Raw genomic sequence first — 25,107 nt, 5'->3', positions numbered from 1 at the left:
GCCCCAGGAGACCACGGAGGAGAGCCCCGTGCCCTTCACCACGCCCTCGGGGCTCCCGTGGGCACCTGGCAGCCACATCCTCAAGGAGTCTTTCCCTGATCCTGACCTCACATCTGTCAGAGCTGCAGCTGGGAGGCTTGCTTCCTCCCCAGCAGGGGGGAAGGTGCTGGGGCTGGCTGGCGCTGGTGGACACGCACTTCCATCCTGCCACAGCCAAGGCTCCAGGTTCCCGTCTCGGAGCCAGCACCTCGTAGGCCAGGTGCTCACAGCACTTCAAGGGGCTGCCCTGCCTTGGTCTCTGCTAAGGGCCAGTCTGAGCATCCCCTAGAGGCACAGAGGCTCTTACAGGGACGTGTCCTAGAGCTATAAGCTAGCCTCCACTGTGACCAAGCAGAATGGCACTTCCCCTTCTCAGGTGCCCCAACCCTCAAGCCATCGGGCATCTAGGGCTGGGCAGCCCCAATGGTCCAGCAGGGGTGCTTGTCCCCTGGTGGGAAAGGGAGGATGACCGGCTACTAAAAGGATCAGAAAAGTCAGTGAGCCACTTTCCTGGGTGCCTTGTCGTCTGGCTGTCCAGAAAGAGTGCTGGAAGTAGAGCAGAGGGGACGAGCCACAGACAGCTGATGGCTTTGATGCAGGATTGACGTGTGGCGGCTCATACCTTAGGTCTGGTGAATGTCTGGTGCTCGACCTTGTGCTCCGAGAGCTGTTTTCTGTTGAAGGAAAGAGGGCTGCATAGTGAAGAGGCTGATTGGGACTGGACAAGGAAGGGTGTTGAGTGGAGGCCACCTGCCCGTCAGAGCAAGGCTCAGGCAGGAGCATGAGCTACCCAGGTGCCTCTCTCAGTGGCCACGGCCGAGGCTGTGAAATAGCAGAGGGCTGCCCTTGGGCAAGATGGAACCGAGCCCCTGTGCAGAAGTCAGACACTGGGTGGAGTGTGGCTGGGTGAGGGTTAGGGCCAGTACTCAGCCTCATAGTGGCTCCCTGTCAGATGCCCATCACCTGAGGAGGCACCACCCCACCCCGTAGTACTGGATAGGTATCAAGCTGAACGCTCCTGGGGTGGTGGTCGTGTGTGGGTGGGTCTGAGAGGGCTGTGGCTGCAGGTGGCTGGGAGCAGGTGTCCACGTGGTGGGTGTCAGGTGGGCATCTCTCCTAAGTGGGAGAGTTGTTGGTGCTCTTCTTCCGAGAACCTGTGATTGTTTTAAAAATAAATTAATGTTAGTGGTAAATGTTGTTTTGGTACCGGGGATTGAACTCAGGGACACTCGACTACTGAGCTATATCCCCAGTCCTATTTGTATTTCATTTAGAGACAGGGTCATACTGAGTTGTTTAGTGCCTGTTTTTTGCTGAGGCTGGCTTTGAACTCACAATCCTCTTGCCTCAGCCTCCCAAACTGCTGGGATTACAAGCAGGTGCCACTGTAGCCGCCAACCTTTTTTTTTTTGGTACTAGGAATTGAACCCAGCATTGTTTAAGCACTTAGCTGCATCCCCAGCCCTTTTTATGTTTTATTTAGAGATAGGACTTGCTGAATTGTTGAGGCTGGCCTCAAACTTGTGATCCTTCTACCTCAGACTCCCGAGCTGCTGGGATTACAGGTGTGAGCCACTGAGCCTGGCTGGTGGTAAATTTTTTAAAAAGAAGGTTTCCCATGGTGCAAAACCCTCAAAGCAATTGTTTTTTGCTGTCCTGGAGGTAGTGTGGACTCTGGTTGAGTCTCCTCGTGCAAACTCAAGTTCAGCTCTAGGCCTGCGCTGTGCTGAGTAAGGCAGAGAGGCTCCTCTGGAGAAGACAGGACCCAGCCAGCAGCTTCTTGTCCCCATGCCTGCTGTCACCAAGTCAGAGCCACCTCAGCGCTGCTCCTGATGACTTTCTGTGCAGCGTGCGTTATCTTTCTCTCTTTTTTCCAGGGACGACGATGACATTAATGATGTTGCGTCAATGGCTGGAGTAAACCTGTCGGAAGAAAGTGCAAGGATACTGGCCACAAACTCTGAGTTGGTGGGCACGCTGACGAGGTCCTGTAAGGACGACACCTTCCTCCTCCCCGCGCCATTGCAGAGAAGGATATTGGAAATAGGTGAGTCTGCACTGTGGGCGCCACCAGGATCCCTGGTGTCCACCTGTGGGCGTGGTGCTCTGTGACTTTGATAGAGACTCAGGGCGCTCCCCTGCGCAGCTCTGTGGCGGGTGTGTGGGGCTGCAGGTGAGCATGCCTCTGTCTTGGCGTGGGGTTCGCCTGAGTTGTGACTTTCGTGTGATTGATGGCGACGGTTCTCAGGTAGTTGACTCTCCCCCACACGCTTCCTGCCTGGGCGGTCCCTTGAGTGCACAGAGCAGTGTCGGGAGAGACGGTGAGGTAGTAGCCCCAGGAGGACGTGCAAATGATCTTAAAATACTTTTTTTTTTTGCCTGCTCTGTAGGTAAAAAGCACGGCATAACGGAATTACATCCAGACGTAGTAAGTTATGTATCCCATGCCACACAGCAAAGGCTACAGAATCTTGTAGAAAAAATATCTGAAACGGCTCAGCAAAAAAACTTCTCCTATAAGGTAATGGGGCCGTTTTCCTGAGGAGAATGTCTTTCTATTGTCGACCCCTGACCATCCAGGCTGTCTGGAAGCTGTCTGTCCACGCTGGGCAGAGGGTGGCGGTGTCCCCAGTGCCCTGTATACCTTTGCACTTACTTTCTTAGCCACTTGGGGCTTTTAGCTGCTCTGTAGGCCTGGGCTAGGGAGGAAGGCCAGGAACTTGGGGGAGGGTGCTCTGATGGGAGGGCACCTTGGAAGGTGGACCCGCAGCTTCAGAAATCACGGAGTCTTTGCCTTCCCTGGCCTTGATCTGAACCTGCAGGCTGCAGATCTGCAAGGCAGAATGTGCCTTCCTTTTTAGCAGTCACACCAGTGGCTGGGAACTGGGAGAGGCAGGTGCTGCACACTCCCTGGGCCAGGGTCAGCACCTCAGAGCAGTGTCTAGAACACACTCAGCCACTATGTCTTTAAATGTTTCTGTGTTACTGTGGGAAATTTAAAATGAAGTCAGATGATGTCAAAGTATATAAAACAGAAACTGTCCCGAGAGACCCCAAAATAAACAGCATGAGACTTCCCTGACCGCGGGCAGGTGGAGTCATCCAGGGAGACAAGAGGAGGCTGTGTCCACTGCAGATGGGAACAGACCAGGGGAGGGGGCTTGTGCACAGACCATCTAGCCTGCTGGGTTCCAGATTCATGACAGACAATATTTTTGCTTTTTTTTTTTTTTTCTGTAGGATGATGACAGATACGAGCAGGCAAGCGATGTCCGGGCTCAGCTCAAATTTTTTGAACAGCTTGATCAGATTGAAAAGCAGAGGAAAGATGAACAGGAGAGGGAGATCTTGATGCGGGCAGCAAAGGCAAGTGCTGCACTGCTCCCAGCTCCCTGGGGACCCCCATCCGCTCTCACAAACTCGCCTACAACTCTGGGTTCTGAGTAACCAAAGCGGTGTTCGGTGCTGGCCTTGAAGGAAAGGTGGCCAGGCACTTGTACGTGGAGCTGCAGAGTGGTGCCTGTTTGCTCTGAGCGCTCTCTGCCCTCAGAATGTAGAACTTCCTTAGATTCCTGCTGCCTCCGTCCTCCAGGTCCAGTCCACCTAAGGCAGAGTGCAGTGGGGCAGCCTCCTGCTGCACACCAGACCACAGCTCAGGCCCACACTGCCTTCTGAGCCAAGCATGGCGCCTCGTGCTCATCGTGAGAGTCAGACTGAGGCCACGCTGCCAGCAGGGCCTGCTGGGAGGCGCAGGGGATGGGGCTTGGTGCTGGGACCCAGCCCTTGCCCCAGCCCTTGCCTCAGCCCTAGAGCTTGCAAGGCTGTGCCGCCTCACCCACTTTGCACCCGATGAGCCAGACCTGTGCTGAGCTGGTAGTGTCAGTCAAGCCCATCCCTAAGATCCATTGTACCTGGTGGCATGATGATTTTCCCCATAGTGTGCAGCCGAGGTTTCCAGCCTTTGGCTATAAGCGTGTAAAAAACTTATAACCTAGAAAATGTTGTGAATTGAATAAGGTTAACACATCTGTTTGGAGATGCACATTTAGGTCATAATTTGTTTTTCCTTTTAATTTTCAAAAATAGTCTCGATCCAGACAAGAAGACCCAGAACAATTAAGACTGAAGCAGAAGGCGAAAGAGGTGAGCTCACCAGCCACAGGGTCCACTGTCGCTTGAAGTCCATGTCACCTAGACTGACAGGAGAGACCACATGGGGTTCCTGAGCACGGCATTGATGTAGCTATTTAAAATGCTGCAGATGTGAAGATATACCTGTCAACGGTGTTTTCCAGTGCAGACAGCTTGTATCCTGCTTTTAGGTTTAACAGTGACTGTGGGTGGGACTTATTCTCTATACTTAAACTTGTTTTTACTCTCTGGGTGTTTTAAGTTGAGCATCTATTGCTTTTAAAAAATACTTATTTTTCTAGTTACAGAATATGCTCACTGTTAAAAAAAAAGCCAAAATACTAAAGAAGTTACAGTTTAGAAAATTTCAGAGAGCGCTTGATATCTGCACCTTTGCTTTTGCTGTTAAGCAAAAACATGCATGAAGCGATGGTCCTTGTTTCCTTTCCAACATAAAGATGCAGCAGCAGGAGCTGGCACAGATGCGACAGCGGGATGCCAACCTCACAGCCCTGGCAGCGATCGGGCCCAGGAAAAAGAGGAAAGTGGACTGTGCAGGGCCGGGATCCGGAGCAGAGGTACGGCAGCACTGAAGGGGTGGTCTGGAAGGGAGCGTCTTAGAGCCCCTTCCTCAGCAGGCAGACTCGCACTGGAGCCCACGCTTAGGTTCACGTGTCCTCCCACCGCCTTGGAGTCTGTTTCGCATTGGAAACTGACATTCAGTTCCACTTTCTTGATATAAAGCTGGCCTCCAGGACTGATACTTAGTTTGCACAAAGGGAGGTCACCATGGTTTGCTGGGGAGACTTGGGAGGGACTCCAGGGCAACTCACACTCTAAGCAGCGAGCCTGAGGCTGGCCGCGTGCCTGAAGGGCAGGGGCTGGAGAAGACCTGCAGGAGGGTGAGCTGCACAGGCTTGGGGAAGAGCCCTCACGGATGTCCCTGGATGTCCCTGTGCGTCCCTGTGCCTGAGTTTTGTTAGTTTCTTGTTTGTTACAAACCTAGTTTTAATACATCGTTATTTTTGCTGTAATTTGTTAATTTTTTTTAAAGTAAATTTCATGGAAAAAACCACATCATCTCTTATTTACCTGTTTACTTGTCTTCTCTGGTGCACTTGGTTCTTTGCTACTGTTAGAGATACCGAGGTGCTGCAAGGAATCAAATGGTGCTGGGAGGTGGGCAAGGCAGGCCTTCCTCCTGCCCCAGGAGTGCACTTCAGAGCCTGGCTGGCAAGCACACCTGGGTGGGTCGTCCACCCAGTGCTGCCCTTTTCTCTAATAGGAGGAGCTGAGGGTTACAGTCTGTGCTATTAGCTAATTTTAAAATTGGGTGGGCAAAGGGAAGGGCTGTAGTTAAAATGTCGACAATTCAATCTTATGTCCCAGTTAAGGTGCAGTGCAATATTCTGTAAATAGACCGTCTAACTTTCTGTTTCCCACAGGTCCCCTTTTCCTTTGTTACACCTCTTGGTTTCATTTTCATTGTGCCCTTTGGCATTACCGTCCACCTAGTCATGCTAACTTCCTGAGGTGGAAAGGCCCATGGTAATGACTTCTGCTCTTTCAGCAGAGGGCCATCCCGGTGAGGAGGAGCATTTGGGAAGGTCCTTTCCAGCTCTGTTGAAGTTGTCTTCTTTCCAGGTCTTGATTAGAATCGAGTCTCCAGGCTGGAAGTGATGAATTGCCAACTCTAGAGGAGGGGTCTGAGCAGCAGCTCATAATTTCCTTACCCCCCCACCCAAACCAAACAGAACAGAACAAAACAGAAAACCCAGAAGGTCTCAGATTGACTCAGAACAAACGTGTGATTCTGACAGAGTTTTTTCTGATATTTACCAGTAAGTCCTGTATAAAAACCCTAACTCTTTGTAACCTCCCAGTTTTACTGACGTTCAGCAGGACTGACACATATATCTCAAGCAAAAGAACCATTGTCTTATCTTTTAAATGTCCGTGTGTAGCTGTGTTTTCATCATACTTTCCTGCCAAGTGTCTAAGACCAAGGTGGTGGAAATTGACCTCTTTGGTACACACTGTTACGAGTCCGCGGAGATTTGTCAGGGATCCCTCTGGGAACTTGTGAGAAGCCTCTTGGCTCCTTTAGCTTTTCCTTTACTAGTTGTGCCATCTGCTGGGATTGTTAGGGTCTTGCCGACCACATGTGGATTCCCTTGGAAGCATCAGGGACATTTCCTGTCCAGTAACCCTCCTTTTTTTTTTTCCAGAATGTGCACTGGTTGGCTTCCTGCTCTCTAGGATCCTCTTGATCCCCCTGATCATAGGTCAGGTGACTCACTGGATTTGTAGAGCCCTTACAGAAGTCCTGTTGTTCCCTGAATTTAGGCTGACCTAAGAGGACGAGGGCCAAAATATTGGCTGTTTTTACCTTAGCCCTTTTACTTCTTTAACTTTGGTCTCCAAGTTGTTTTGAACATCCAACAGGCCAGTTTCACCAGTCTTAAAGTGGGAGTCAGTATCAGTCCTGGAGGCCAGCTTTATATCCTGTTTATCCTGTGGTGAGGCTTATTGTCTCAAGTCAGTGGCTCTGCAAAACATTAACAAAGTTATACATTTTTACAAGAAAAAATATAAAATGAAATGAGCAATAGCAAAGAACATTCAGTTTGTGTTATAGCTATGAACCAAGAAACATGATTTTTATATCCTAAACCTTTATTTGTTTTTTTATTGTGTCTCCTGTTTATTTTGAGATGACGGTAATCTTTACAATAAAAACCTCTCCTTTGAACACAACTTTAAATGAGCTAAGTAGGTCTGGTCTACTTCGGAGCCATGCTAGTAGGGTGAGAGGCAGAGCCTTGTCTCAGGTAAGGAGGGGCTCTGGACAAGTGATACAGTACAGCATTACATCTGAAACATGAATCAAGCAAAAACCAAGAGAACTCCTAACTTTTTTTTGGTAGAAAAAGTGGCAAAGTGCTTTTGTGTTTTGCAGTGTCAGCCTTTGAACAAATCAGACTCTCCTTATTATCTCACAAAAATACATTTAAATTCCTATTCCAGTGTAAAAAGTAGCACAAAATTTTATATAGCCTACTGATAACAGGTTACCTTTATCCAGTTACAGAACATTAAATGACATAAATAAATGCTCAGTAGCTGGGCACAGTGGAGCACGCCTGTAATTCCTGTGATTTGGGAGGCTGAGGCAGGAGGATTGCGAGTTCAAAGGCAAAAGTGAGGCACTAAGCAACTCAGTGAGACCCTGTCTCTAAATAAAATACAAAATAGGGCTGGGGATGTGGCTCAGTGGTTGAGTGCCCCGGAGTTTAATCCCCAGTACCCCTCCCCCCAGATATAAATAAATACCTGATTAAATTTGCTATTTCTATGTAAATCCAAAGGAGATTACCATTACAGATCACTTTGGTTTGGAGAACACCAGCATGGTAAAGTGTTCCTTTAAGGTTTTTGGTACATACATTATCTCTAGTCACATATATTTAGGGTGTCTGACAAAGCTGACTCAGTTCATGTTTTAAAAATTTGTTCAGAAGAGAATGGCTCCCTATTAATGCCTCTCTCATGGTTGGCTTTTTTTTTTTTTGTACTGGGGTACTTTTGCCATAAGCCACATGCCCGTTCCTTTTATTTTTTATATCTTATTTAGTTACAGGGCCTCACTAAGTTGCTGAGACTGGCTCTGAACTTGCAATCCTCCTGCCTCAGCCTCCTGAGCCACTGGGATTACAGGCATGGCCGTTGTGCCTGAGCACTCACGTTTCTGAACAGAGGCCCTGCCTCGCACACGACCTCTCGGGTGTCCCGACCACCCAGGAGGCGCCTCTCCTTGAGCTCAGGAGTGGATTTTCCTGCTTTGGTTCTTGTGTGGATTTACTTGTTCACTGCGTGCTTGTTGGGCCCGTGTGGGCCTCGGGGACCACGGTTTCCTCCCCCCTTCCAAGGCCACGGCAGGTAGTGGGACAGGCCCCCTCTGAGGAAGGGGTTCCCATGACCCCCAGGTGACGTATGGAGCCCCATGTTAGATCCAGTGGTCAGCAGTGCTGAGGTGCTGGGAAGAGACCCGTGTGGTTGGGATTGGGCTGGCCAGGCAAACACACTTCTTCCTGAGGGCGTGCTGCTGCCCTGGCTGACAGGTGCACCGGCAGCACCAGCCGTACCCACCAGCTTTCCTCCCTGATGGGGGCCGCCCCTGCTCCGACAGGAGGAGCTTGTGGTTACAGTCTACGCCACTGGCTGGCTTTAAGATTGGGTGGGCAAAGGGGGCATGTCTACAGTTCGTTACGAGTTAGTGTCTACAGTTGGGTTTTATACTGCCACGTCCTCTGGCTCCAAGGACAGCCTGGACGTCAGGCTCACCGCAAGCAGGTCTGCTGGGGACCCAGGCTCCACTTCCACTGACTTGAAAGTAAGTAGTTGTTTCATAACATTCTGAGGGACGTCCTTACTGGCCCCCACTCCTGTCCACTCAGTGGCTGACTCTCGTCCTCATTTTTGAGGGATGTTCTCAGGGCTCTGAGGTTCTGGGCGGTTGTTGTTTTCTCCTGCAGAACTTCAGGGAGGTTGTCCTGCTGGGTTCTGTGTTGAAGTGTGGTTCCTGGATAGGCAGTCGGCCTCAGGTCCTCTGAGCTGAGGCTCCTGGGTCAGCTTCCCACCGTGTTGGGAACAGTACGGCCCTTGTTTCTCCAGGGCTTTTTCTCCCTGGTCTTCTTCTGCATGGACTCCAGTTCCGGGCATGTCAGACCTGTGGGTGTTGCCCGCAGGCACTGAGGCTTGTGTCCATCTACTCCCGTGTGTTTCTCTATTCCCTAGCCTGATGATTCCTGCTGCTCAGTCTTTAGGTTCTCAGCCAGACGGAGTTCTGCCATCTCCAGGTGTCTGTTAGGCTCCAGGGAAGTTCTCATTTGTGAATGTATTTTTCAATCCTAGGACTTCCGTTTGTTTCTTTTTTCATTTCTAATTAGTGGCTGAGGTTTCCTATCTGCCCCTTACTGAGGCCATATTTTCCTGTAAATCTTTGAACATAACTTGTGAAGTCTTTGTCAAGTCCGATACCTGGGCCGTCTTATTCATTCTCTGTTGATACCTTCCTCCTGTCTGGGGTCAAGTTCCCTTGCTCCTCTGCGCATCTGTGAGTGTGGTTGGGACGCTGGCTGCTGGGGTGTCACGGGAGGCTCTGGACTCTGTGCCTTCCCCCGAAGCGGCCGAGTCTTGTTGAGCAGGCAGACAGTTGTGAGTGGCACATCACTTGGATTGTGTGGGCTCTTTCACTGTGACCCTTACTCTGAGGGAGAGCCCTTTCTGGCGTCTCAGCTGGCCGTGCTGCGTGGGCAGGCTGGGCTCGCTCCTCTGCAGCTCTTCTGCCCTCGGCTCTGTAACAGCTGCCGGTTGCTGCACTTGGGTTATCTTGCCCACTCACCAGTGTGGAGGTGGGTTCTGGGGCTGTTGGCAGCCTGTGGACCAGGTGTGCTGGTCAAGTGCCAGCAGTGACCTCCTGGTGTGGAGGCTGGGTTTTTGGCCGTGGGGTGTCCAAGTGGTCCAGGGGAACCCTCCCAGTGCGAGTTAGGTAAAGAGCTAGAAACCCAGGCAGGCATCTCATCAGTCAGGTCTGTGCTCAGGGCAGAGTAGGGCAAGTCCTGGGTGGGTCAGAAATAAGGAGAGCACAGAGACTGGGGACGGCCAGGGCCATGGCCGTGCGAGGGCTGGTGGAGTGGGCAGGAGCCAGAGGTGGTTGCGCTTCCCAGAAGAGCCTGCCCTGGCTGGGCGGCCATGCAGCGCACACTGCGAGTGTTGTTCAGACCCAAGAGAGATCCCGGGTGTGGACAGCACAGCCAAGAAGCGTCAGGGCCAGACCCTGGCATTCCGAGGAGGGGCCACAGACACGGATGCATTGGTTTGCTGGGTTTCTCTCCTGCCTCCTGGATCCTCCCGAAGGTACAGATCCTTGTAGCCCGTCAACCTGTTCAGGTACTGGGACTCTGCCAGCCACCTGAGAAACCCTGATGCCCACTGTCTTCCAGCCCCTTACCATCCCCCCAGAGTTAGTCACTGAGCTCAGAAAGGGATGCAAGGACACCGTGACCCCCAGGTGTGCACCTGGGACACTCTGGCTCACCTGGCCATTTATTTCTTTTTAAGTCTTTTAAAATCTGTGTCTGCTGCCCAGCCTCACCTGGCTTTCCCTCCTGACAGAGCCTGTGGAGGGACCGAGACAGCTGGCCTGTGGTGTTTCCTGCCACAGGTTCCTCCATGCACTGGTGGTGTGGCTCAGCAGGTGCCTCTGTCCTCTGAGCCTCCTCAGTGTTGCAGCTGGACTGCAGATGCCTCCGGCTGGGCTCCCTCTGCTGAAGGCCTGGGTCCCCTGCTGGGTCCTTTCTCCAGGGGGCTCAGGGTCTGCTCTGCATGCACACCTGACAGTCCACTCCCCAAACTGCTGATGGGTTGAGTGACAGAAGCAATGGTGTTTTAACTTTATCACTGTATTTATTTATTTTGATGCTAGGACTTGCACCCAGGGCCCTGGGCATGCCGGCTTATCACCTGGTGTTTATTTATTGCTGGAGTGGTTCTGTAAGGACTCCCCCACCCCCGCCCCGCTGTGGCTGCCCAGGCTTGCCTGCAGTTCCTCTTCTAGGAAAAGCAAGACAGACGCTGAGTGCTCCTTCATTTCCCGAGTTAAGATGACAAATAGACTCTTACCCTTAGAAGGTGACATAGACTTGTATCGCTTTAATCTCCGATTCAGGGAGGTCACCTTTCTGTGAGTGTTGTTCAGTTGTTAGCGGCGGAGCACCCTGGACGGTGCACTGCGGCTCACGTGCGTGTGGCCCGAGACGTGTTAGGGCGTCCTTGTCTGCGGGCGGTCTGTGCCCTCGCCCTGAGGGCCTCTGCTCGGGGTCCCGCCCGTGTCGGTTTTTGGAGAGTTGTGTGTGCAGAGGCCCCTGCCCTTCCTCAGAGGCCTCTGCTGGTGCTTCCTCCCTGCTGGATCCCCACCAGTCTCCCCGTGTCCTGTCGTCTCCTGGACCCTGTCTGGGGCACTGTTGGCATTGGATTGTGCGTCCTTCCCCTTTGCTCTGTGGCGTCTGTGGCCTGGCCTGGTCTCTTGGCCCCGTGACACTGTGAAGGGCGTGCCGTGGGAGGTGCCCCGAGTGGGCTTTGGCTGGGCAGCCCAGGCTCCTGCCCCGTACCCTGCTGCTGCTGAAGGCGTGGAGGTGCTCGCAGGCTGGGTTTCTGCCCCGTGAGTTCGTCCCTTGGTGCCTTGAGGTCCCCTTGCGCTGCCCGTGCCCTTTCCTCCCTCGCTGCACCTCGGCCTCTGCCTGGCGCTGGCCCCGCCGCAGGCTGCTGAGTGCGTCTGTGTGTCCTGCTGCGCCTTCGTGGCAGTCCTGTGAGGAGAGCTGCTTCCCCCCTTCCCCCGCCCGGGTGTTCTTTCTGGCGCTTGTGTCAGGGTGGACATTGGCTTCTTCTGTGGCTTGCATGGCCCAGCTTTGGTCCGGGCAAGCCCCTTTGGGGTGCTCCTGTGTCCTTTGGATGAGACCCACAGTTTCCAGGGTCTGCTTGCTTTCCCAGGCCACAGCACACTCAGGCTGCGGGGTGGGTCCTTCCCGGGCAGTGGTGGTGAGCAGCAGGCCCACCAACTTGCTCTCCGCACCTGCTTCTGTCTGCTCCGTCCTGCTGCTGACGGGGTCTGAACTCAGACCTCAGGCCTCCCTGGGTCTGCAGCGGAGGCACGTGGTCGTTTGCCCCCAGTCTGCGGGTACTGAGAAGCGAATGCTCCTGCACAGCTACCCCACGGCAGCCCCGCGGGTCGGCACGCGGCTCTCCCGATGGCTGCCCCTGGCCTGCCTGTGGTTGGTGTTCCCTGTTGGGTGCCCTCGTCTTGGTTGGCTCATGACTTCTGGGTGCAGTGTTGTCATGGCTCCAAGAGTCAGAGCTTCACCAAAAGCTGTGTACGCCAGGAGGGACGGCCCTCACGTAGCCCCTGCCCCTGCGTGCTACCTGGGAGGTGGTGCAGAGCGGGCACCCTTTCTGCTTGGTGCCTCCGGGCACCATGTTGCCCCGCTGAGCACTCATGTGCCTTGGGTCATGTGGCGTGGCCACAGGCGGGCTTCAGTGCAGAGCCTGGGCCCTGGGGCCCTGGGGGCATGTCTGGGCCAGCTCCTGCAGTGGGGTTGTGGAGTTGCAGGCCTGGCTTGTCACCTGTGGCAAGGAGGCTGGCCTCCCCACAGCCTTGTCAAGACATGCTGCTGCACCGTGAGGCTGCCGCTGTGGGCGGTGCTGACGTGGTGCCTGGTTCCTGTGGGTGCTGGTGGGTGCCCGAGAACAGACTGCGTGGGCCGGGGTCTGCTCTGGTGGTCGCCTGCTGGTGGTTTTGCAGTGAGTGTGGCAGTGGGTCTCGTGGCTGGCGCACCACCACAGCTTTGATGTGATCGGCATTCTGTGTCTCGTGGTAGGTAAGTGTCCGTAGGTGGCATGTTCATTGTGAATTGTGACTTGGAGCATTCAGAAGTACCCACCCGTTTGTGTTAGTGGGTCACTGTGACCAAAAGATCTGACAAGAACAACCGAGAGAAGGAAAACTGTTTGGACTCAGGGTTTCAGAGGCCTTGGTCTGTGGTCAGTGGAAGCCCTTGCTCTGGGCTCAAGGTGCGGCAACGTGTGATGACCAGCTGTTAGCTCCCCGTGCGAGCGAGGACCAGGGACAGAAGGTGTAGCCCCAGGCTTGCCCTCGACCTGCCTCTCCAGCCCCGCCCACCCCCTGCAGTGGCCCCCAGTTCTCTCAGAGCACTGGCCGCCAAGTGGGTGAGCCTGCCGTGAGGCCCCGGCCCTGCAGCCCATTCACTCCGCCTGCACTGCCTCCTGTGGGCTTCCTGGGGAACGCTGCGTCCAGTCCACATGTCCAGCCTCCACTGTGGGCTTGAGGCCCACGTTGACTGGCCTCACGAGTGGCCCTTGTTGTGGGGGTCTGCAGCCTGCAGCAGGAAGGGGACGGTGCTTCCTGCTCGGCCTGGGTGCGTGTCCTCCAGGCTCTGGTGTCAGGAAGGCTGCTCTGTGCTCCGTGGCCCCGTCCAGTGCCCTCCCCTGCTGTGGTGTAGCTGTTAGCCACTGTACCTTTTGGTGGCTGTTCGCCAGCTCCTCTTCCCCCGCACTCTGCTGGCTGCCAGCGCCAAGGCCCCCCTCTGACCTGCACTGCCTGGCCTGGGGTCTCCCTTCTGCAGCCTTGTCCCTGGCCTGGTCTCCGTGGAGAGTGGGTCCAGCTGTTCCACACTGCCCTGCTGTGTTTGGGCTGTGCAGCCTGGTGACAGGTGAGGATGCCCTGAGTGCCCTTGCGTCTTGTGGTTGGAGATGCCATCTGAGAAGTGGGACCCGCCATTCTGTGCCCTTGCAGTTATTCCCTGTCTCCGCCCGCAGGCTCCTCTGTGCTGGGCCGACCCCGGCCGTGGGCTGGGGTCAGAATTCTGGGGTCTAGACGGGCTTCCAGCCTCAGGTCGGGGGCCACACCTGCCCCCTGCTGCTCAGATCCTCATCCCTGGTCTCTCAGCCCTCTCTTCCTGGGCCCGGTCCCTCTTCAGAGCTGCTGGCCAGCATTCCTCGCCGCGTCTCCTGGCTGGGCGTGGCTAACCGTTTCCTGGCTGGCCTTGGCTTGGCAGGGATTTCCCACCCCGCCGCTCCCCAGACCGTGCCCTCTCTCTCCACGCTGGGCACTGGGCGCTGGACTCCCTGCTCCCTGCTGTGAGGCGGTGGTGCCCTCTGCTGGCAGTGCTGCAAGTCCAGGCTGCCAGGGCAGGGTTTCTGGGTATTCGGGGTGGGACACTGGCACTGACTACATGGACTCTTGTCCTGGGGGACCAGCAGCTCCCCTGCACTCCTCTCCCCTTCCCTGCCAGTGGTCAGGGGCTATTCTCAGAATTCTCCGTTTCCATTTTGGCCCTCAGAGGCCCCTTCAGGCCTTGTGTTGGGCCCTTCGCCGGTCCTGTGCTCCCGTACCAACTGTGCCAGTCTCAGGCCTCTCTGGGCTGGCTTTCAGCGCGCGGGGCCCCTGCCGTGTCCCCCAGCTTCTTGTCTTTGCCAGGCGGCCTCGCTCGGGAGGTGGCGGCTGGTGCCCTGGGAGCCGTCCTGCGTTCTCCGTCATCTGAAGAGTGGTGCCCCTCCAGTCTGGGGGTGGCGTGGCCCTTGCCCGTCCCTTTGCTCAGTGCTTGGAGTGGGTGGTGGGAGGGGCCGGGCCACAGCTGACCTTGTTTCAGCCGAGTTTCTGAGCATTCGTGGGTGTCCTTTAACCTCCCCAACATGAGCTGCACTCTTGTGGGACAGCTCAAGCAGGTGAGGGGTCAGGGTGGCTGCCAGCAAGGGTCAGATGGTGACAGGCAGATGGGGCCTGGGGCCGATGGCCACCCTCCCCGGGAGCTCGTCCTGCTGTCCTAGGGCTGCTGTGGGTGTGGGCTCCAGCCTGTTGCTTGAGCAGGTGGAGAGTCAGCTTCATCTCCACACTCCCAGCAGCGGGCATCTCTTCTCCAGGGCAGCCCCGAGGCACTGGGGACACCCCGTACGGGGGTGTGCTGCAGCAGGTACTGCTCCCTTGGGACATGGAGCCCCCTTCTGTGGCTGCACCTGCGCTGGCCACTCTGGACAGGAGGGCCCCACAGGAGGGTCCTTCTGTGGGCTTTATTTCCTGGGCTGAGTTTTACAGTGGAAGGTTGGTCTCCTTTCTTTGGCATTTTGATGGTGCTCAGACTGGCAGGTGAGTGTTGGTGTGCCGCATAGGGCAGGCTGGGCCGGGTGCAGGGAGGGTTGCACGGGCTGCTCTTGCTGAGCAGCAGAGCTCCTGGCAGGTAGGTCACAGCTCTGGCGGGTGCTGGGACTCGCCTGGGTCCTCTGTCCTCTCCGCTGACAGTGCAGAGCCACCTGCTGCAGTGGGCTGCGGGCAGAGCCCCAGTCTCAATGGTGGGGCACCTCTTGCCCGTCCAGGACCCTGTGGTGTTTCCTGCCAAGGCTCCCCCAGCTCTGGGGAGCTGTGAGATGCCATAGGCCAGGTGACCTGCTTGGCAAAGTGGTGAGGCCTGGTCTGGGCCAGATGGTCAGAGCAGTTGCTGTGCCAAGCAGCATGGGCTCCAGCCTTCACCTCTCTCCTGCAGCCCAGAGCTTTGGCTGTAGTCACAGAACCCTCAGAGCCCAGAGTCTGTGGCTTATGGGCCATGGCCCTTCTCCAGAGCTGGTGGGGGGTGGTGCTTTGCTCCATGGCCACCAATGCCTGGGCTGTAGATGGCTGGGCAGCGAGTGGGCTGTGCCCTCTGTGGGCGCTCACACTGGTTGTCAGCCAGTCTTGGGCACCGGTTTTGATGCTGCTCTTGTGGTTCCTGACTTTGCTCCTGAGGAAGCCTTGCCTGTGTGCCAGCCTGGCGATGTGGCCAGGCCACGGGGACCTGCCCACCTGTGGCTACAGTGGTGCCTCTGAGAGCCCAACGCCATGGCTCTCTCCCTCTAACCCCAAGGTCACCAAGACAGCCAGCTCTTGTCACCAGGCAGCCTCTCCAAGCGAGGCTGGCTTGGCCCACCGTGGAGGTCTCGTGCTGAGGGAGGCCTCTGCATTGCCCAGGCAACCTAGTTCTCACTCTCAGGAACCCCGGGGACGTGGCCAGTCCTCCTCCCCCTGCCCCTCACTGGCTTGTAGCTGGTGTCCAAGGCACCTGCAGGGAAGCCCGCCTCTGCCGTTCCTGCTTCCTTCTGCGTGTGGATGTCCACCAGCCATTTGGAGGGCTCCATGGTCTACAGGAAACCCCTGGAGGCATCAGGAGAACCCCAACTTCTTCATCCAAGAGGAGGTGGCCACTGAGGTCATGGAGGTGGCTCAGAGCACCTGGGGAGCAACCTGGCTGGCTTTGGCATCATGAGCAAAGAGAAGCCATTACAGCCTGGGCCACCGTCCATGCCAGCTGCCTGGCCTGCCACCTGCTGGCCCTGGGAGACTCTGGCTCCTTTCACTCTTGCTGAACAGCAGAGCAGTGCCAGCCCCAGGTGTGCTGAGTTCACAGGAGCAGCCCACCTCCCACCTCTGGGGATAGACCCCGGGGGGCGGGGGGGGGGCGACGCCACCTGTGGGGGGTTCTGGAGCTCCCACTCGGGGTGTCGGTATGGGGGGGTGGCGAGAAGCAGCTGCTGGACGCTGCTGCTTGGGGACCCCGCACATTCCATACCAACCAGGTAGCTCTTTTTCTCTGAGCCAGAGGACAGTTGCCTCAGGACAGCTGGGTGGGCCCGGGCTAGGCGTCTGTAGTGGGGCCCAGTGGGGTTCACCGTCTGACTGCCGAGCAGCTGGCCGCCTCTGCTGACACACAGCTTGCCTAGCCCAGGAGCTCAGACCTGGTGCCTTTATCAGTGCAGCAGGGTGAAGTGGCCCAGGTGGGGCTTGGATGTGGGCCCTGGGCAGCCTTGCTGTGGCCGCTTGGAGGTCGGGCTGCTTGCCTTGGGACGGAGTGCTCGTCTTTCTCTTCCTCCCCACCAGGGCCAGAGTGTGGTCCTTGTGGGGCATCTACGGGTGGTGGTCTGAGCGTGTGCTGTACAGTGGGGCTCTCTGGCCCTGACCCCTCCTAGATAGGGACTTGAACATGTCAGCTGGAGCTCTAGGCCTGCTGGAAGGAGCCCAGGCCGTGTCCGGGTTCCGGGGGCCCGGGGGGCACTGAGGCTGCCTCCTCCGCCTGCTGTGCAGCCCACCTCTGAGCCCCACTAACACCCGCCTTCTCCTCTCCTCACAGGGCTCCGGCCCCGGTGTGGCAGTCCCAGGCAGCTCCGGCGTGGGAGCCCCCAGGCAGTTCACTCGGCAGAGAATCACACGGGTCAACCTCAGGGACCTCATATTTTGTTTAGAGAACGAGCGCGAGACAAGCCATTCACTGTTGCTCTACAAAGCACTCCTCAAGTAACAGGCTGCCGGTGTTTCTGACAGACGCCTGGGGACGTTTTTATATATTTGCAGATTGCGCCTTTTTGTAACAAGCAAATGGGATATTGTTTAAAAACAGCCACCTCTTTGCAATGGAACAGTTTTATATTCCAGTTTCTAAATCAGCTCAGTGTGGAAGGAAGCCTCTCCTGTAGCAGAGAACACAGGCCTGTGGATGCGCCTGAAGGTCAGCTACGCCCCCGCTCATCCTCGACTGAGTGGCCTTCTTGCCAGACAAGCCATATTAAAGACTGACGAGCCGTTCAGCGACCGCGCTGCCCTGCCAGCTCGCACAGCCCCAAGTCCTCGTGCATTTTGGTTTAGTTCACCTAACGTACCACGTAGGTGTCTGTCTACAGCCGATGACCTCATTTCACTTATTTTATTTTTGTAACAGTCAGTTGGCTAAGCAAACTGATTTTTAGACTATTTATCTTCCTCCTCTTCCCCACTGCGCTTGAAGTTCTGCAGGAACGTGCGGTTTACCGCAGCACCGTCACCTCGAGTGGGCCCGCAGTCCCGCCTGGTGGAGGCCGGAGCCCAGTGAGCGGCCCCTTCTGAATGTGCTCAGCATCTGTACAAATGCATTTTATTTGCTACAGTTTGTGAAGCTGTAAGGTTAAAAGAAATGAGAACTTTTTCAGCATAAATATATTTTACTTGCACTGTGTTTTTTAGCTAAAAGTGAAAACTTAGATTAAATAAAATCAAAGTTGAGAAGAATCATCAAAAGACTGTTTCTCAGTGTGAATCAAGTGTTGAAAATGGTTGGTGTATTTTGTCAGTAATTGTACATAATCTTTGGCACATAACATGAAAATGGCTATGTAAACTATAATTATTTTGCTAAGAGACTGTATGCCAGCCGAGGGCCGACTTTACAGACCCCAGAGCAAAGCCCCTTCTTTGTACCTATTTTTTTATTACAAATATACTAATTGGTTCTTTATATTTTCAGAGGTTATTGTATTAAATTGTCTATTGATAGTACTTTTATGACTGTAAATACTTGGGCTTTCTCCGTGTGGATCCTCACGTTAGACTTCAGTCTGCGCCTGTGGACTGAAGGCTGATCAGTATTTTTTATCAGCACCTGAGAACTGTTACACCTTTTATTTTATCTTTTAGGAAAATCCCTGTCTTTCCATTTTTTCATGTAAATTTTGCACAGTTACTTGTTCATATGTAAATATTTTACTTTCAAAAATGAAGTTTTTAATTGCTATTGTTTTATATAGGATTGAAAGAAAATTAACTCCTTTATTAAAAACAAATCTATCTGTATCTGTTCTGCCTCTTCTTCAGCCTCCCAGGTTTTGCTGAGGTGGCCAGAGACTGCTCTGGTCCTGTCCAGGTGATGGTGACCCCAGTAAGTCCAGTGGGAGTAACTTTCCCTCCCAGGACTGGGCCTCCAGAACCCTGCTGTCCAGCCCTGGGCCAGGAAGTGGGCTCTCCCCTTCTGCCCTCGGCACCCCAGGGAGGCCGAGGAGGCCGAGGAGGCTGAGGACACACACGGAAACCACCCTGCTGGGTCCCAGTGCTAGTGCAGACCCCTGGTGGGCAGAGGGGGGTCCCTGGGAGTGGCGGCCCTGACAGGGTACACTGCCTTCCCAGCACCTCAGGTGGCCGCACCCTGCCGGTGTGGGTGGAGCTGGCCCCAGGGTGGCCGCACCCTGCCCGCCGTGGCCTGCGTGTGGTGGCCCCTGGAGGCCACGTGCCCATTCTTGTTCTTGCTGTCTGTGGTAAGGGGCCACACGTGTGGGGCCTTGGAGGACAGACGCTCTGCCCCCAGGCCTGGACACTGGAGCACCACCAGCACACGGGCTTCCGAGGCTCAGAGCTGCCGCTCCGTGGTGTTCACAGGCAGGTAGGAGCACCGTCCGTCTCCACCTCCCCGTGGCCAGCCTTCACCCCGTCAGGACCCCAGTCATTACAGTCACCTGTAAGGACCCCGCGCCAAAGGCAGCCACGTCCTGAGGCCCTGGAGTGGAACTCTATAGATGCAGTCCCGAGGCCCTAGGGTGGGATTGCCCCATAGCTTTTGGGAGGGTCACTGTGAGAACCACGCTCACCTGTCCAAGCCGAAGAATGGACTGAGAGAAGACCCAGAAGGAGCGAGCTTGGCCTTAATGACTGACAGTCTTGCAAGGTGGGGGTCCTGTGGTCAGGGATACACAGCTTGGGCACAACCATGTGTTATTCCCTGGAGTGCAAGTTCCCTCCCCCAGTTCCTGATGGACACTGGACTTTATTTTTCAGAGACAAAGTTTGTAACACGTGTGGCATTGGAGACGGATGAGACTAGACCCAAGGAGGTGTGTTTTTTTGGTATTGGGCTTGAACCCAGGGGCACTCAGCCACTGGGTCAAGCAGCCTGACATCTCCAGCCCTCATATTTTATCGAGTGGGTTTTGCTGAGTTGCTTGGGGCCTTGCTAAGTTGCTGAAGCTGGCTTTGAACTCTTGATCCTCCTTCCTCAGCCTCCCAAGCCACTGGGATTATAGGTGGGTGCCACGGCACCTGGCCTAGACCTGACTTCTGAGGGCTGTACTGGGAAGGTGTGGAGGGCACGCTGGTACTGACGAGTGTGCCCAGGGAGGTACATTGATGAGGCCACCCTCAGGCTTTGTAGCATGACTGACGCTCAGCTTTCTCTAAGTCCTGGGCCGGGTGTAAGCCAGTTGCCTGGTAAAGCACTGCGTGTTTGAACTTCTGCGAGTGGCTCCTCTGCTTCTCTCACTGGGTCTAGTCCTGGTCCAGGCCCCGAGGTTCACCCCATACCAGTGCTACCACAGGCTTGCCCCTTGGGCTTCGCTGGCCGAGGCGCGAGGTGCCGCCTGCGTTGCCCCAGCCTGATCTCGGGGTGGATGAGGCAGCTCTGCTGGGGGGTCGGCAGCATGACAAGGACCCCACACTGGCAGTTGCCCTCGGGCACACGGGCCAGAAGGAAGGAGCCAAAGCAGGTGTGCAAGGTGAGTCCAGAGTGCAGAGGGAGCCTGCACTGAGCGCCAGCACCACGGCGGGCTCCCCAGGTGGTGGGCACGAGGCACTGACGGCAGGGACCTGGAGCACAGCACAATGGTGTCTGAGGTCCCTACTCTAGGACAAGAGGACCCAGAGAGCAGGCGCGTGGAGAAGGCCGGGTTTGGGGGGTGGGGGGGTGCAGCTGCCCCAGCAGCAGACCTGCAGCTCAGTCCTGGGAAATGAGGCTGAGTCTAGAGTCACCTGGAGGTAGGGGTCAGAGCCTTGGGATGCCCAGGGGCCTCAGGCAGTGTGGAGACTGCCCTCCCATGCCTAGGGACAGTGTGGTGGTGTGTGGGAGGGCACGGTCGGTGACGGTGGCACAGAGCAGTTCAACATCTGCCCACAGGTGGAGGTCCCTAGACCCTGGACAGAGCAAGGGAGGCGTCTGCCCACCGTGGGCTTGTGCAGGGACAGGAGCCGGGAGTGCGTCTCTCCCCAGGTGCCCACGTGCCCTCGGGGTGGGTCGAGGAACCAGATGCGCTGGCAGAGGTTTTGGAGGAGAGGCTGGGGAAGAGCTTCCGGGCGGCGGTGCCAGGTTTCTAGGGATGCCACGGAGGGCACCCAGGGCCAGGTTGGGCCTTTGGATTTCTGTGGTTGTGAGCTGCGCTCCGTGGGAGGGGACTGGCCTGTCTTTGAATTCAGTGAATCCACAATGCACGATTCACACAGGTGGAGGCACAGCGGGAAGGCGATCGGTGTCTGATTTTACCATGTCGACATCTTGTTCCGAGAGACGCACACGTGATCTCCACTTCGGTGGTTGCTTTGTTCTGTTCTGAGAAAAAGAGTGGCACATAGGTTCCTTGTCTGAATCTTTTAAAAAACGTCCCTGTGCAGGTGAAATGGCAAGCCACAGGCGTGGAGAACGGCACAGGGTGCATCCCCGGCCAAGGACCCAGGGCCCACAGCAATGTGCGACATGGAAACAGGCTTGGCATCGGCCTTCAGAGGCCTGCAGGTGGAGGCTGTGAGTCCACTTGTCCTGACCGGCACGTGCTGGTGGCACTGGGCTCACCTGAACGCCCTACAACCCCTTTGGGAAACTATTTCCCGCCTTCCTGAGGAAGTGGTACCAGGTGGACCCTGAGACCCAACGGCTCCACCCCCGGTGTCGGCTCAAGAGTGACAGACGCAGGGGAGCCTTCACCCCGCCTGGCCCTCCGCAGGTGCAGGCAGGCCGGCTGTGCAGAGCCAGAGGAGCACCCGTGGGGCCCAGCAGCGCACTGTGTGGACGGGCGGCACCCAGCCTCACACCCCCTTCCCTTTCCTTCCCTGATGCAGGAGCAGCAGGACGTGTGTCACGGAGCCGCTGTCACTGCTGGTGGAGGGGTGGGCTGGGAGGGCGCAAGGGCCCTTGGGGGATGACCTGGGGGTGGTTGTCACACAAAGGTGTGCAAACCTGGAAATCAGGTGACAGGCACTGCGTGTGCACTCATACCTGGCAAGATGCCCCAGGAAGGGTGCAGGACTCTGCCGGAGCTGGAGACGGCCCTCCCCACACTGCAGGGACACTAGGATGAAAGCTGCTTGCTTTGTACCTAACAAGACCTAGAAGTACGATTGCCCAAGGAGGAGATGTGAACCAAGGTAGCTGCAGAGCGTCCCACAGTGAGACTCAGGAACATTGAGTCCCAGGCATGCAAAGACCAGGAAAACGGAATCCCGGGGAGGAAACCAGCAGTCGACAGTGACCTAGAGACGTGAGAGGTGGCCGTGGTGTGCGCGCCCACCGGGAGTCACCACCTCCGGGCTGTGTATGGGAGAAGCTGGGTCTACGCGACTGCAGAGGCAGAGACAGGTAGCAAACAGGGAAGGGGCCCCAAGGCCCCAGGGAGGGGACCCGACCTGTGCATGTCAGGCCCTGAGGAGGGAGAAGGCCGGAGCCTCAGACTGAGCCTAGAAGCCACCAGAGGCAGCACTCGGGCACAGGCAAGGGGAGCCCAGCGTCAGCAGCCACGAGAGCACCCCTAGCGGGGAGGACAGAAGTCCCCAAAGGTGGAGCAGAAGGTATTTGAATAATGGCTGAAAAGTTTCCAAATCTGATGAAATCTAAGAAGCTCAATGAATCTGAAACCAAGAAACATGGGGCAAACTCACAGGCACATGACCACCCGCCGGAGGAAGGGGAGCTTCGAGCAACAAGGACAGGTGACAGACAGCTAGAAACAGGACACGGTGGGACGAGGTCTGATCGATTTCTTTACCCTGTGAAAACGTCTTTGTTAGGGAAAGGCAAACTCTGGATGGAGTCCTCCCGGCAGACCTGCCCACAGAAGGGCAGAGGCCACCTGGGGCGCAGCGCAGGGCCGAGGCCAGCCCCCCAGACAGACCCAGAGTCGTGCCAAGTGGCGGAGGAGGGCAGGAGGAAGAGAAGGACACGCGGAACAGAGACCCCAGGAGGGGAGAGACTGACCCAGCCCTGGAGCCCCCTGGAACCCAGCGGGGCACGCACCTGGAGGTCCAGCCGCTTGGAGGCCCAGGAAGAGGGTGGCAGCTTTGGGGCCAGCCTCGGAGACTCAGCGAGGCCCTGACTTCATGTAGAACAAAGGGCTGGGGTGCAGCTCGTGGCACAGGGCCCTGGTGCAGCTCCCAGCACCAAAAAATATAAACAAGAAGCTCCACCAGCCCTTCCCCTCCCCAGTGCAGGTCCCAAGAAGCCCAGGAACCTGTGGTGAGTCCCGAGGACCACTGTCCACACACCTGCTGGCTTCTACCTCGTGCTCTCTTTGGACTAAACAAAGCCAGAGGGCTGGAGCCGGCCACTGTGGCCTGTCCTGAGCCCCAGGTGAGATTCCAGCTCACCAGGCTGAGGCCACCCGGCACTTCTGTCCACTCTCTACCAGGTTTCCTTTAAGGGAAGAGCCCAGCTTTTCACTGTGGTTGTGTCCGGCCGGCTGCAGGAGCCTGGGGCCCATGAAGTCCAGGCCCCCTTCCCCCCAGGAGAGCACACAGCAGGAGGAGCCTGGGGCTGAGCACCAGGGCAGACACTGCAGGACAGAGCAGCCCACTCAGCTGCCCCATGGAGCGTGGGCCTCTCAGGGCCCCGGAAGTGCTGCCGCCCGCCTCGTCGCCTCGCTGAGGGACATGGGCTGGACTGCAGTTTCTAAGCTGGTGGCAGCCGCTCAGCCCACAAGAAGGCCCTGTCCCCAAGGGAAGGTCAGTCCTGAGGACCAGTGGCCACCTCAGTTTCACATTCTAAAACCAAAAAGGCTTGGACGCTCAGTGCCGAGGCTTGTCCACCATTCCCAGCAGAGCCAAGGGGTCCACCTGGAAGGCTGCCAGGACAGCCTGACCAGCAGGGGCCTCTGCTCCTCTCCAGGAGTGGGTGTGTGCAGAAAATAGACACGGAGGGGCCCAAGCCGCGCCTGACTCTGCCTGCGCCTGCCCTGGAGGCCCTGCCCTGCCACGCGCCGGGGCGTGCTGGGGGTGGCGCCCCGTTTGAACAGAGGAGCAGTGGTCCCCTCCAGGGGACGCTAGAGGCAGAGCTTGTCCACCCAGAGGCCTGGGAGAGAGCGACCGCCGGGCGCCCTCAGTTCATCCATGTGGTGGGGAGCCATCGCCCATGAGGAGGGGCTGGCCAGGGCTGGGCAGGCCGTGGTGGGTGCCTCGGTGGCCTCGTGCCCGAGAGCCGCACCTGTGGGGTTCCTATGCTGGGCCGGGGGGCGGGCATGGAGCTGTGCCGCGCCTGGTGGGGGCCCCAGGAGCTCCCTGGGGTCCGGTGGGTTGACCTCAAACACAGCCGCCTTGGGAAAGCCAAGAGGGGCCTGTTGGGTCACTGTCCCTTGTCATGCTTCTGCGTGTGTCCCCCCTGCCTGGCCCACTGCAGACTCCTGCCCTGGCCTGGGTGGGCTCCAGAGCTCCCCACCGGAGCCTCGGCTCAGGAGGTGGCCGCAGCAGGTGGGCGTAGGCACTGGGAGGGGAGTGGGTGAAGCTGTCCGTGATGGTGGTTCCTGGACCACAGACACGGCCACACTCAGTGGACGGCTGCAAGTGTGTGTGCTGGCGGGCGGGCAGGGGGCAGGTGCACCGGGAGAGCCCCCCAGCCTGCCTGCACCAGGCTCTGTCTTGGGGGGCTGCAGCACCCCGTCTCAGGCCCCAAGAGGAGGCCCTGGGTGGCTGGACAAGGCTGCAGGTCAGGGGCAGTGGAGGGCCGTGAGTGGACTTCAGGTGCTCGTCTCCAGCTGGCCCAGGCTGACCAGCCCCAGCCTCGCCAGCTGCTCTGCCCACCTGGTCTCCTAGTTTCCATGGCAACCAGTCCAGAAATGTGCAGAGCAGGGAAGGACGGGTGGCCAGCACAGGACCAGAGCCATACCCCTGGCCAGGAAGGCCACCCAGGTCAGGACACCTCTGGAGGTTCCCTGCCCCCAGCCGGTGTTACCCAGGTCCTCTGGGGTCAGGCATGGCCCTGCTTGGACTGAGGTGCAAGGTCCCATCAGCACCCTCTGGATTGCTCACTCCTAAGTGACCATGGAGTGTCCCTGTGCTGCGCCTCCAGGAGGCACCTGACCCCAGAAGCCACGCGGTGGCCCACGCCTGACAAGCAGGGCTGGTCGGAGGATGGTGTGCTGTGCTGCGTCCACAGGTGTCTGCTGTCCCAGGGCTCCCAGGGCGGGCAGGGGAGTGAAGAAGCTGGCCGGCACCAGGTCGGAGGTCAGGCCACCTGGACGCACCGGCCAGCACAGGCCATCTCCACCAGGCCATCGGGGGCACTCTACTAAAAAGAATGGGTGAGGCTCCTTCCAGCCACAGTCCTGCACCTGAGGCCAGCCGTGCCTCTGAGCGCAGAGGTCAGGTCAGAAGCTGCCCTGTGGAGGGGCAGAGGCCAGAGAGCCAGAGCCTCGGAGCAACACGTGGACACACACACACACACACACACACACACACACCTCTCGCACCCCGCACCTCGCACCACACACACACACACACACACCTCGCACCCCACACCTCGCACCACACACACACACACACACACACACACACACACCCCTCGCACC

The 25,107-nt window shown here is 57.0% G+C and overlaps 1 protein-coding gene across 1 annotated transcript in view; it reads left to right on the top strand.

Annotated features, from left to right (window-relative positions):
* The window catches only part of Taf4 (TATA-box binding protein associated factor 4), a 69,306-nt gene extending 51,002 nt beyond the window's left edge, over positions 1–18,304 (top strand). Inside the window, exons 10-15 of the mRNA XM_026407842.2 lie at positions 1,917–2,086; positions 2,430–2,560; positions 3,280–3,405; positions 4,126–4,182; positions 4,629–4,748; positions 16,902–18,304. Coding sequence (XP_026263627.1) covers positions 1,917–2,086; positions 2,430–2,560; positions 3,280–3,405; positions 4,126–4,182; positions 4,629–4,748; positions 16,902–17,069 — 772 coding nt within the window. The 3' untranslated portion in view covers positions 17,070–18,304. The remainder of the gene's footprint in view (positions 1–1,916; positions 2,087–2,429; positions 2,561–3,279; positions 3,406–4,125; positions 4,183–4,628; positions 4,749–16,901) is intronic.
* Positions 18,305–25,107: the final 6,803 nt, after the last annotated feature.

The sequence above is a fragment of the Urocitellus parryii genome, chromosome 6 (genome assembly GCF_045843805.1).
Source record: "Urocitellus parryii isolate mUroPar1 chromosome 6, mUroPar1.hap1, whole genome shotgun sequence".
Lineage (NCBI taxonomy): Eukaryota > Metazoa > Chordata > Mammalia > Rodentia > Sciuridae > Urocitellus > Urocitellus parryii.
Note: the sequence above shows the minus strand (reverse complement) of the source record. Positions and strands in the feature narration are given on the sequence as shown.